Below are 13,079 nucleotides of genomic sequence, written 5' to 3'. Positions count from 1 at the left end.
TGTAATTCATGAAATCAGTCAACTGATTCAAATTGCCTTGTGTATCAGATTGTGATTTTATTTCTACTGTGAGAAAACTAAATTGGATCTTAAATGCATTGTATTAATACATTTCTTTATTAAAAAAAAAATATATATATATTTTTTTTTACAATTGCTAGAACCAGTTGAGATTGTGTTGGAGGACGATCTTTGCTACAGTTATGAAGAATAAGTAGACTTGAGACACTGCTGTGCTAAACTAGTTAGGAGAACTGTGTGAAAATGTTAAAAGTTGCCCAAATATTGAGATTCCTGGTTTTCGGCCAGTAGAGGGCGCTCGTGCTACGTGTGTTTTTCAGACAGCGAGTACATTTCTACTGTATTATTTATTAGGAGTATTAATATATAAATTAGGTAGTTCATATTAGAGAACCAGATAGAGAGGTTCCAGAATTCACCCGAATTTAATCGTTAATCTGAGATCTTTACTTTCGAAATAAACCAAGCATTAGATTTAATACTGGATGGTTGTCCACATCTAATCCTGATGATAGGCTTCACAGCATAAAAGTAAAACTATGCAAATACACACACACACACACACACACACACACACACACACACACACACACACACACACACACACACACACACACACACACACACACACACACATAGTACAGGGTTAAGTAGATGTAATATTATTCTCTGAATAATTTGTTCCTGGGTGAAGTTTAATGATTCCACAGATGTTCCTCGAGATGTCGACATTTGTTTTCGTTTTAACCACGTGTTTGTGATTGACTGTGTATCAAGGTGAGTGCATTATTTTATTTAATTATTAATTGGCAAAAATCTAAATCTGACCTATAAACATGCATTGATCGACCAGTGTCCGATTCCCGAATGACTCTTTAGAGTCGGTTCATCGTATTGAATCATTTACACAACCAGCCGGAGTCGACTCAGAGATTGAATCCTGAATTGATTCTTTCATCATGTCCGACTTGAAATGAAACAGTGTTGTATGGTAGGCCGTTTCAGCAAAAACTGAACATATAGGGTATGAATATCTATCTCTTCCTCTGTATGATTCTTTAAGGCATTTATGAAGGCCTCGACTGAATTGATTTTAGTCCAATGATGTCAGTGCAGCTGTGACGTCATCAAGGAGTCTACCAAAGTCTGTATAAAAGCAGGTGTCTCCTGCACCTGTCAATCATAGCTGAGTGTGCTGGCGAAGACAACGCTCTGCTGTTGAAGGGAGCATTGCATTCTACGTGTTTGTAAAGAAGAAGAAGAACAAGAAAAAACTAGCATCACAACAAGCAAACAAATAATTTTAATTTGAACAATTTTGGATTGTCACATATGTAAAAAAAAAAAAAAAAACATCTGACAGTAAAAATATATATATAAAAACATCACTTTACAAAATATTCTTTCAATCATAAAATTTATAATAATTATAATGTTCCGGGATACTTATTTCTACAATATACAAAGATTTGAGCTTTAGTTTTCCTAAAGCAAACATCTTCAAACCGTGTCCGTCACTCATTCGATGGCGTCCAGTCTCTATATGCTTTCTCGGGTGAAAACACTTTTAATCATATTGATGATAACCATCATCTTCAAGCAGCTCAGCAGTCATCATTGTCATATATATCTGCCAGTAAGCAAACAAACAAACAATAAATCAAATGAGCTAATTGATGTAGATTATATGTGTGTTTATATGTGTGTGTGTGTGTGTGCGCGTGTGTGTGCGTGTGTACCTGAAGCAGTATCAATGTCATCATAAACCTCATTCTCTCTGAAAATAGAAGTAGAGGATTTGATCACATTTAAGCAAATATGATGTATTTGTATTACTGCATTTCAATTAAAAATGTAAATGAATACATACTCATGCATAAGGTAATTCAAAGGGACATATCCAACTGTGCAATGAGAAAAAGCATCTGATTAATAATACTGATCATTTTACGTGTACTACTTTAACACACATATTTGAAACAGATATCTTTATTTCTCAGTGCTCTGGGTTTTAGTAACTGAAGAACAAAGCCAGAGCATGAATAGCACACATATATTTCCCAGCAGGTGGTGTGTGGGACTCACATTTCCCCTGTCTATTACGGCAAAGAACATGCTTCTTGTTGGTCTCCTGTATAACATCGAGAAGCTCTTCACGGACCACATCCAGGTACTTGCTCCCACCCTTCTTCAGATTGGCATTAGGATCCACCATCATGGTGTGCAGAACTCGGATGGGCCCTTCAAACTGTTAAATAGTTTCACATATTTGATATTTTTACTACAGTTATGGACATCTGATATCTTCTCACGGCAATGATCAACAAGAATCAGAGCTTATCTGTTCTGTACAAATGGATCAAAGTAAGACAGATTCACCTTGAACTTCTTTCGAAACTCTTTCTCATCTTTTTCCCGCTGCTTGGTCTTTATCGGGTCGTGGCTAAACAAATCATACGGTATTAATTCTCACATATATGGTGTTCACTACAGGGCACAGAAAAAAATCAAATAAAACACCATTCATGGTGTGATGTTCATTTCAAGAAAAAAAAAGGAGACTGTAAATGATGACAATTTTTTTCTGATGTTAAACATTGATATATACATCTTTACTGGTTAAAAATGATTAATGATCAGTACAGAAATCTCCAGGTTAGGGAAGCTAAGACAAAGCCCTCTTTTTCCCTGTGGTTTCAGGCAGTTATCCATTAACACACAGTTCAAATATGAGGGTTTGTCATTTGTTCAAAGCGCATGGAGCTGAAGAGAGACACGTCAGCAGCTTTTTGTATGGACAATATGAGACGAAAATAGCAAAGGGAAGCACATTTACATAATCGCTGTGATTATTGGGTTTAAGACACACACAGACTTTAAGATGCGGACACATTAGTGAAATTTCAGCTAAATGGTGTGAGCAAACAAAGTCCATTGTCTGCTGTTAAAGGTATACGTATGTGCATCAATCACACAGACGTGACTTTTAAACCAAGTGGCTTTCTGTTGTTTAACACAGCAAATCTGTGACCAACTATAACCCACTGCAAAATCTGTGAGGAAACTCCCACCTGCGTTGATTCCTAATGAAATAACTGGATTTCGCTTGCAAGAATTCCCCAAACGATGGTGATTGTTGGTGATGGTGATAACCTTTACTCAGGTTATATTTAATTTGACATAAAATGAATGAAAATGAGGCAGTAATGTTCTAGTGTCCTAAATCATTTCAAGTTTAATATTTGTATTTTGTAGCTCAGTGATCAACGTTAAAGTTCAGAGCACACTGAACAGACTGTACATCTGATCCCTCATAACCTCATTTTCATTTGTGTGAAATGTAATATTTGTTACTCTTCTTATAAAAAATGTAACTAAGAGCACCTGATCTCTGGGGGAGGAGGGGGAAACTCTTCCCGATCCACGTCATCATATAAATCTGAGAGAAACAGAGAACATGATAATCAGTCCAGTCCAGAACAATTAAAAAAATCCCCTCTCAGAAAGTAAAAGTCTGTATAGGATTACTCACCATCGCTGTGAAAACTGCTGCAAACAGAAAGAAAAAACAACACAATGTGAGCTGATGATAGTAAAACGCGCTCGGTGTGCCCTCCGCATGAGGCTCGGGGTCTCACCTGTCCAGCTGGTCGTTGGATCCGATATCATCGTATACTTCTGGGTTGATGGGCCGGACTCCAGAAGGGTGGAGGGAGGATGTGGCTTCACGGATTTTCCTCTTCACTTCTTCATAATCCACATCCACACAGGAGTTACTGATGTAGCCGACTGCAACAGTAAACGCATACTCATAACTTCATGAATCCTGTTGTTTTCTATCCTCATTAAAGGGGTAGTTCATTCAAACATGAAAATTCGGTCATTGGCACATTATGGAAATGTCTGTCTCTGTTCCATTACATTGCAACTTCAACTTATATTAAAGCATATTCTAACCCAGAATATTCCTATAAAGTCTTTAGCAGCACAATAACAACTTTGGTTGAAATTTTCTTAAAGGGATAGTTCACCCAAAAATGTAAATGTAGTCATTAATTACTCACCCTCATGTCCTTCAAAACCCACAAGACCTTCATTCAGCTTCAAAACACAAATTTGATGAAATCTGAGAGCTTTCTGACCCTCCATAGACAGCAAAGCAACTATCATGTACAAGGCCCAGAAAGGTAGTAAAGACATCGTTAAAATAGGCCATGTGACATCTGGTTTGACCTTAATTTAATGAGGCTACAGAAATACCTTTTGTGCGCAAAGAAACAAAAAATACTATTTTATACAACAGTTTCATGAAAGACCTGAATTTACTGCGTCTTGTTTGCATGCAGATGAATGCACATGCATGGTACTGTTGTGAACGCACGATGACTGACACTATTTTACCGATGTCCTTACTATCTTACTGGGCTTTGAATGTGGTAGTCATGTTGCAGTCTATGGAGGGTCAGAACTGAAGTTACAATGTAATGGAAGCAGAGACAAATATTTCTATATTGCCCAATGCATCTGATTGAAACAGATTATCGAAAAAATATATATAGGGCAAGGACTGAGATACCAATGAAATGGATGTAATGACATCCTTTCGTCTATATTTTGATATACATTTATGTGAAAAGATTAAATAAAATTAAATAAAAAAATTGGATTGAGATTAAATCCAAGTACTGACAAATCCTTAATTCCATATTTTGACATATATTCAAGTGAAAATGAAAAGAAGAAAATGTATGAGGAGGACTTGTATCCAGAAAATAGAAGCAGCCAAAAAAAAAAATAAATAAATAAATAAATCACTCAAACCTAAATGACACTAAATTTCCTTAAAATGTATTGTGTGCTATTGATATAAGGTCTCCTTACCGTGAAATATTTCTAAGTTCAATTACACAACCTCTTTGCAATAATGTGGTTTAAGTGATTCTATTTCTTTACAGAACCATGGACTGTAGAATAGAATAGAATAGAACTTGGTATATAACTGATATTCTTTCTCCCTCACTTCTGAAATGATGAAAACAAGCAGCACACTTCTGATTTAAATCAGAAAGCTGAATTCACTTCCTCTGCTGAATGTCTTGCGTCACAGACCTCTGTCGTAAGTGCACTGCTGTGAACCCAATGTGTTTGTCTTCAGAAATTAAGGAACTAGTCAAAACGATTTTCTGTGGTTTATCGAGAGCATGTCTCAGTATTTGACTTACTGTTGCCCTTCAGGTTTCGTGCCAGCCATTTCCCCCCAGGGTTGTTGTTCACGCGGATGATCTCCACGTTCTCTCCCTGTCGCACACTCAGGTCACTCTTCCCGCCCTGCCAGTCCTCTCTCACACGAGCCATGTGGATCACCTCAATCGGTCCATTCAGCTACGCACGCAAACACAATTATTTACATGCTAATATCTGTAGGAATCAGGCTAAAACACACAGAACCACATTTATGATCTCCTTATTTAGCTTCAACATATACAAAAGGCTTACCTTAAATTTCTTCCTATACTCATTTTCCAACTTTTGTTTTTCCTTCAGTTCTTTCTTGTCCAGCTCTGTCTTTTTAGTCTCTTTTATTACTTTCTTCTCAACAGGAACAGGTCTGGGACATACAGAAATACATAAAGGAACCAGAGTGACTTTCTTTCTTCGGTGGAATCCAAAAAAGAGAAATTCTCATGAATGTTCACACTGCTGTTTTTAGAGTATAACCTTTGCTTTTATAATTTAAGTGACAATTCTGCAGTCTGTGGCTACAACATCTGGATATTACAAGAGATTTTCTTCCATTTACTGATACATTACGGAAAGATTATGATATCCTCTGTAGAATGCATTTGTAATAATAGTCAAGAATTCTTGCACTTAAAATTCAGTTTTGCTTGATCAACCTTAAAAATTAAACAGGTTACCATATTTTGCTACTGTACTTTTTAGACACAGATTTACTCTTGTGCACAAAATTATTGCAGGTAAAAATAAGCCAGTGATTAATTTTATTTTATGGCCAATTACCCATATATTAACAAATCTAAAATTTGCAACTGTTTTCTCTAAATACACTACATTCCAAAAGATTGGTATATGCTCATCAAAGCTCAATTTATTTTTATGAGAAAAAAAATCAGTAAAAACAGCAATATTGTGAAAGATCACACTTTAAATGAAATAATTTGTATTTTAATATTTTTTAATGTAATTAATTCCTGCTGATTTGCCAGATAAAAAAAAAAAAATAATATATATATATATATATATATATATATATATATATATATATATATATATATATATATATATATATATATATTATCAATGTTGCATACATTTGTGCTTTTCTTTCCTCTTTATTATTATCTAGCTTATTAATTTTTTCTGTGGAAACAGATACATTTAAAAGGTTAAAAATTAGAATTTTTTTAAATTGTAAATTCGAAAATTTTAAATTTCTTTATTGTCACTTCAGTAATTTAAAGCATCCTTGGTGAATAAAATCATTAATATATTAAACTTTTCAACTTTTGAAAAGTATAGTGGAAGTTAAAAAATAAAACACTAAAAACTAAAATGATTAAGAATGCTACAAATGAATTTAGCATCATATTGCAACGCACAGTACATTAATTTTAATATTTGCAAAGATCACATATACTTTTGATAAAGATTAACAGTTTAAGTGAGTGTTAGTTTACACACACATACACACACACACACACACATATATATGTAGTTTAGTTTAGTTTTAACAGAGGTCTGGGTGGACTGGGAAGGGAACTTTGCAACTTTGCATTGTAAATGAACATTGATATGATTTACCTGTCTGGGTCTTCATAGATTTCTTGATCGCTGTCCTACAATGAACACATTGAAAAAAATGAAAAATGAAAAAAACACATCAGATCGCATGTCACAGTCAGGTGGTTACAGACTGCCCCTTAAATATACATCCTGTCTTTCGTTCTATAACACATAAACTCAAAATTAACCCAACAGACCGACCTCATGCTGAGAAGGGAATCCGTCTATCCATGAGTCTATAATATGAAAAGACAAAAACAGTGAATGTTTTTATGGTAACAAGTCAGCTTCACATAGAAAAGAAAAACCCCCAAAACATTCGAAACAAACGCTAGATTATATGTGACCCTGGACCACAAAACCATTTTTAAGTCGCAGGCGTTTACTTGTAGCAATAGCCAACAATACACTGTATGAGTCAAAATTATCTTTTATGCCAAAAAATCATTAGGATATGAAGATATTTAGTACATTTCCTACAGTAACTATAACAAAACTTAATTTTTGACAAGCAATATGCATTTCTAAGAAGATTATTTTGCACCCTCAGATTCCAGATTTTCACATTTTCGATTTTGCCCGATCCTAACAAACCAAACATCAATTGAAAACTATTTATTCAACTTTCAGAAGATGGGTCCAGGGTTCACAGTGTCCATGCAAAGTCCACCGTAGTGAAGGTTGCTGTGAATAGTCACCAAGGCACTGCTTTGTGGCTGCTATGGTTTATTTTCAGCTCATTGCTATGTGGTTTCCAGCAGGCACGAGTTAAAAAAGCCCTCCCTCACGTCCCTATGATAGTCTGATCTTCTTTTTCATCTGCTTTATAACCCACCAGCTGAAAACTACATGCACGTTTACCTCTTGGCTTATGAGGTGTGGGAGGAGGTGGTGGGAATGCGCTGATGTCATCATAGTCTTCTTGGTGGTCCACGTCTCTGATCCACACAACACATGGAAATGAGAGGTAGTTAGTAACCCTATCAGACTCAATAACAGCAAACATTTATAATAAATATTATAAATAACCATTATGTCACGCAATACATGCTATCATAAGAATCTACAAAAAGAGTCAGGAAATGCCACAGTGCGTGCATGACACCCACATACTTCCAGGGCGAAAGACCGCTCTGTGTGATGCACGCATCAAGCGATGCAACAGAATGCAAGAAGCTGTTCGGTGCAATTCAGAATGATTCCTCTTTATCATTTAGAGATGCAGATCAGATGTGGAAACTGTTTCTCTTCCACACTTTGGCATCTTCTTATAGACAACCACGTATTACTCACAATTCAGAAAACGATGACGTCATCTGGCTGGGTTTGTTTGGTGGCCAAGGCGGTCCTACACAAAAAACATCATAAATACTGAATTAAACATGCTTCTTGTTACATACACACATCTCGCCTAACATGGAAAAAGTCTGTGGACAACGGTTCACATTATAAATTCCTGTTAGTCTGCATTAGGTTGTATAAATGCAAATATGTATTGATGAGTGATGTATTTTTATTACTGATTTGTATGTAGACGGAAAAAAGGCATTTGTTTGGGCTCCTACCTTTAGAGCTTTGGAGATCTGTGTTTCTTTTGGGAAGAAAAACGGGGGCTTTTTTTCGTAAGTGATCCAGGTTTACAGACGGAGGGCGTTTTGGTTTGGAGGGCCGCGGGCCGACATTGGGAAGCGGCTTTCTAAGCGGTGTTACATCTGGCATGCTCCTCTGACTCGGCAGCGGTGGTTTGGGCGGTGCAGAAGTAGCTTTCGAGTCACCGGGCTGTTGAAGTATCTTGCGCTGGAGAAGTTCTCCTGTCAGCTTGACTCTGCTCGGCACGCTGGCCTCCGTAGGGGGCGTTTTAGGACTGTCCTGGGCTCCCAAACGAAGAGAGGGAGGAGGTCTTGGGAAGACTCCCTGAGGACCCGAATGAAACATCTCTGGCTCACTATGAGCGTTCAGAGGAAAGACTGGTCTTGGAGGCACAGCTGAAGTCTTGTTTCGGAGAGCTCCATTGGTAAGAGACTCTGACAGCGCACCAACCGTGTGAGGTTTGCCTGCTGATCCACCTCCGGAAGCTGCCATCGCTAACTGAGCGTGAAATCTGGCCCGGAGGGCCTTGACATCCACATTTTCCTCCTGTAAAGAAATACAATCAATTCTCATCTGAGCCATGTAAATGTAAAACCCTGTTAACGTTAGGTTGCCTTACTCCATATAGTGAAAACTGTAATAGCTCCAATGCATTTTTACAGTAAAATACTGTTAAAGTTATACTGTTACTGCTATTCATCATACAACTTACAGATAAAAAACATACAGTATGTTGACATTTCCTGAATCCTCTGTGTGACAGATCACATTTGATGACTCTTCTTTGTTATCAGTTATGAACATGTTACATTTTATATTGCTTAATGTTTATTACCATAAAGGTGTTTTGTATTTGAGTTAGTGCATAACTACTTAGTATCTAGTTCAGATTATGGGAAAACTACTTGTGATGAACTCTGATTAATCATGTGGCTTAATCTTTATCGCCTGTGTTTTTAAAGTGGTTGCCCACGTATTATAAAAATAAAACACATATTTTAGTAATAGATTAACACTTTGCAAGTTCATGAAACGTTGTTTTATTTAACTGGATATATTTAATATTTAAAATGTTGCTATTATATGTTTTACAGTAGAGTTCAACTACACTTGCCCTTTTTACCGTATAGATTTCACTTTTTTACAGTTTAACGTAGTAGCAGCGTGACGGTTTTTCCTCTGGATAGTGTTAATGTGGAGCATTCTCAGCTAATCAAAATGAAATATATATAAAAGGAATATGCTTCAGTAAGTAGTAGACGGACGCGGTGAAGGAAATGACCCTTCAGAGTTAATCATTCACACAGTTAGATGGTTTGATGTCGTGTTCGGCGCTGGCTTGTGCTGCGTTTCTTTCGAGAGAAACTGGGCCAACCAGTACATGACACCGTTTGAGCTCTGATGGCTTCTGTCACATTAAACAACCATCTAAACAACATTTGACCTAGTGGGTGCTTTACCACACAATTATAACAGAAAAAGTGTGCATGAAGGCTACAGAGCAGGTGTGAACTTTCAAAAAAAAACATTAAAAAAACACCACAATGTCTGACTTGAGTAACTACTACAGAAGAACTGTCAAGAGCGGATAGATGGACACACAGAAGAAAGCATTCAAGGCTCAAAATACATTTTTGAATACTTGTTTATTCAAATAGCTTGTAAAGTAAACTATTGTTTCCTTGTTTAAACACCATCTTAAACCAAAAGTGTAGACTGTACTCGTCAGTAGGGCCACAGATGCTATCGACAGAGATTAATTTGTATTGAACCTGACACCTGTATTAGAATACACTGTTAATGGCCCAAAAATAGGCATTGATCAAAATCAGTTGTGGAAGGCAGAAGTTTTTAGCAGAAGTATGCCATCGCTGTGTGACTATAATAGACCTCAGAACCACATATTGTCATCACTGCATCTCGTTCCCTGATTAGGACTGGGCTTCGAATGTCTCTAATTAGATGACCTTCTTCCTAAAACGTGATGTGCATGCATTATTTTCAATGATTTTGCATGCATCTGTCAATCTGCATTGTGTTTTGAAAGAATAACTCAAAGACATCAGACGTTGCGGGGAAGATAATGAACTGTCACGAACTGTTTCAGAAGTGAGCAGCCAATTCAGAACAATAGTGAGGCACAGGAAGTGCCTAAAACCGCACACCTTCACACAGCACATCACTCAGCAGTGGTTGTCCTAGAGACGACAGTCAGACGCCAACCAATCAGCTGCATGCTCTGCTAAAAACGCAAGCCATGTCAGTGACAAAAGAAAAATGAAAGCTTTTCTTAACTGTTCTTAGCCACAATCCAAACAATTATATCATTCATGCTTTGAAATCACACTAAAGTCGGCGTTCGTAATTTTAGAGGCTGGTTTTTTTCATTCGTATGAGAATTTCAGTGTGACGTCTTCAACTGAGGCATGAGATTATCACTCAAATCTAGTTTTAAAAATCAGAAAAACCCATGACTGACCACTAATCAGAGCATCTGCAGTCTATGGTCATTGCCGTCCATTGATAAAGTCTGCATCAATAAACAAAACTATGATTTATTACAGTACACCATGAACAATATACCTTTCTGTTGATTTGACACTATATCGACGCAAAACTTCGCTCTAATTTAGCATTGCATACACTTAACAGATCCAGATATCAATTTATTGAAAAGATGTGAAAAGATACGAGGAAAGCAGATCTTTACAGGCTTTCACACGAGGCTACAGTTCACTTTCTTAATGCAGATTTCGACTCGGGGTTAGGCTAAGTGATATTTTACATCATCACTTCGAAAGGAAGTTGAAATGTGTGAAAGGTATTCAGTGTAGAAAAAAAGGTAACACTTTAGTATGAGGACCGATTCTCAATATTAACTAGCTGTTTTCTAGCATGCCTATAGTTAAGATATTTAATGTTTATTCGTACTTATACAGCACATATTCTGCAAGAAAATATTCTACATCCCAACAACAAAACTTAACAACTACCTTAACTATTAATGAATAGCAAATTAGCAGTTTACAGAGGCAAAAGTCATGGTTAATGGTTTGTTAATAGCGAGGATTTGAGTGTGACCCAAAGAAATCTAATAAAAATCATGAAACAAAACAACACGGGGTGAGCTAGTTTAGGGTTAATGAGGATTTAGGGGTGTTTCTCAACACAGTTCCCAGAGGTTTTACTGACTGTGTCTTAAAACAGAGATCTGTGAGGAACTAAAGAGCACACACACAGTATCCGAGGGTCTCTGCTGCTGCTGCTGATGATGATGTGACCCAAAATGATGTTTTGAGACACAGCCTGAGCACTACAGCCCGCTTTTTAAAAGTATGTAACAACAACAACAACAATACACCTTAAAACATGTGAAGCGAGTATTTAAATTTCAGATCTGATCAACTTTATGATATATCAGTAGGCTATCATCATTAACTGATACCTCAGCAGTCGTCTAATAAATCAAAAGGAGGTTTGAAAATAGCTATTCGCGGTATTTTGTCTAAAAGAGAATCGAGCTGGCCTTACCATGTGTGTTGTGTCCACAGTTAGTTGTCATGTGAGTGGAGCTGAAGAGAGAGGCAGACTGCAGCAGTTTCCTGAAGCTCAGAAGAAGAGCGACCACTCGAAACTGTTACAGCAGGAAGTGCTCGAGAAGCGAATGAAGGCCAATCCATCAGCTGGGCACAGCAGGCTGGGGATGCATGCAATTATACAACAGCTACAAAACAGAAATACATAGAAATGAAACAGAGAAGTTGTATCGCCTCAGAACGTGAGGGATTTTATGTATTGGTGATTTGAGTAACGGTTTCGTTTAATATAAATATTTAAATATAAATCATGGGGAAATCTTGACTCTATAGTTATCATAGTCTGAGGCTGAGAGAGCAGTGATGGAGAGGCAGACGCAGAGTTGTCTCCCTCTGTCGATCATAAAGGACAATCAGCAATTTTGTGGCTTTTTTTTCTTCTTGTTAACTTACAAATATTAATGCAAACAGCAGCAGTTATCGGGTTATAAATCACATTTGTAGAGAACATGAATAAGCTAATGAATAAGTCCTTTAGATGTCCTGCACTGTTTTTATTTTATTTTATTTTATTGTGGCTAAAGTATATTCATCGACGACAGTTGCAGAGATCTTAGGTTATTGTCCTTAATTGTACTTAGTTCATTTAATTTTAGATGTTGTGCTCACAAGTTACACATTTTTATATCTGCTGAATGGCTTTCTGAGAGTTTAATGTAGCCTACATTAAGGACTAAGTTTGGTGAAGAGAAAAAAAAAAGTACCTTTATGATTTTTTTTTATATACAAATTCACAGAATTGTAGACGAGGATTCAGTTTATATCTTGTATCTTTATATCTTAAATAATTATTTAGTAGTTATATATATATATATATATATATATATATATATATATATATATATATATAAATCACCCTAAAAATAACACTACTAAATTATTTATTTATATATATATATATATATATATATATATATATATATATATATATAAAAATCACCCTAAAAATAACACTACTAAATAATTATTTTTATTTGTTTATTATATATATATATATATATATATATATATATATATATATATATATATAAAGGAGTTAGCCTGTGTAAAGTAGCTTGAACCCTTTTC

General features: G+C 36.1%; 1 protein-coding gene across 2 annotated transcripts; it reads right to left on the bottom strand.

The window, feature by feature from the left end:
- Nucleotides 1-1,301: 1,301 nt before the first annotated feature.
- Nucleotides 1,302-12,095, bottom strand: LOC127967723 (FYN-binding protein 1). Of its 2 annotated transcripts, none has more exons than XM_052568363.1 (16): nt 11,947-12,095; nt 8,391-8,961; nt 8,119-8,173; nt 7,687-7,763; nt 7,027-7,061; nt 6,844-6,878; nt 5,518-5,629; nt 5,244-5,403; nt 3,660-3,810; nt 3,554-3,567; nt 3,406-3,460; nt 2,401-2,464; nt 2,107-2,269; nt 1,892-1,925; nt 1,761-1,798; nt 1,302-1,651 (listed from the first exon to the last, which is right to left on the bottom strand). In XM_052568363.1, exons 1-16 carry the CDS (start codon nt 11,947-11,949, stop codon nt 1,626-1,628), a joined length of 1,593 nt encoding a protein of 530 aa, XP_052424323.1. In that variant the 5' UTR covers nt 11,950-12,095; the 3' UTR covers nt 1,302-1,625. The 2 variants fall into 2 exon arrangements, with proteins under 2 accessions (XP_052424323.1, XP_052424322.1); XM_052568362.1 differs by having other exon boundaries at nt 3,554-3,570; nt 11,947-12,093.
- Nucleotides 12,096-13,079: the final 984 nt, after the last annotated feature.

The sequence above is a fragment of the Carassius gibelio genome, chromosome B11 (genome assembly GCF_023724105.1).
Source record: "Carassius gibelio isolate Cgi1373 ecotype wild population from Czech Republic chromosome B11, carGib1.2-hapl.c, whole genome shotgun sequence".
NCBI classification, from domain to species: domain Eukaryota; kingdom Metazoa; phylum Chordata; class Actinopteri; order Cypriniformes; family Cyprinidae; genus Carassius; species Carassius gibelio.
Note: the sequence above shows the minus strand (reverse complement) of the source record. Positions and strands in the feature narration are given on the sequence as shown.

What these genes read in the sequence shown, in the direction of transcription:
- LOC127967723 (XM_052568362.1), bottom strand. An exon ending in GATTCCCTTCTCAGCATGAG is followed by an intron (nt 6,879 to 7,026) that starts GTCGGTCTGTTG and finishes TGTTCATTGTAG; the next exon opens with GACAGCGATCAAGAAATCTA. An exon ending in AGTATAGGAAGAAATTTAAG is followed by an intron (nt 5,404 to 5,517) that starts GTAAGCCTTTTG and finishes TTGCGTGCGTAG; the next exon opens with CTGAATGGACCGATTGAGGT.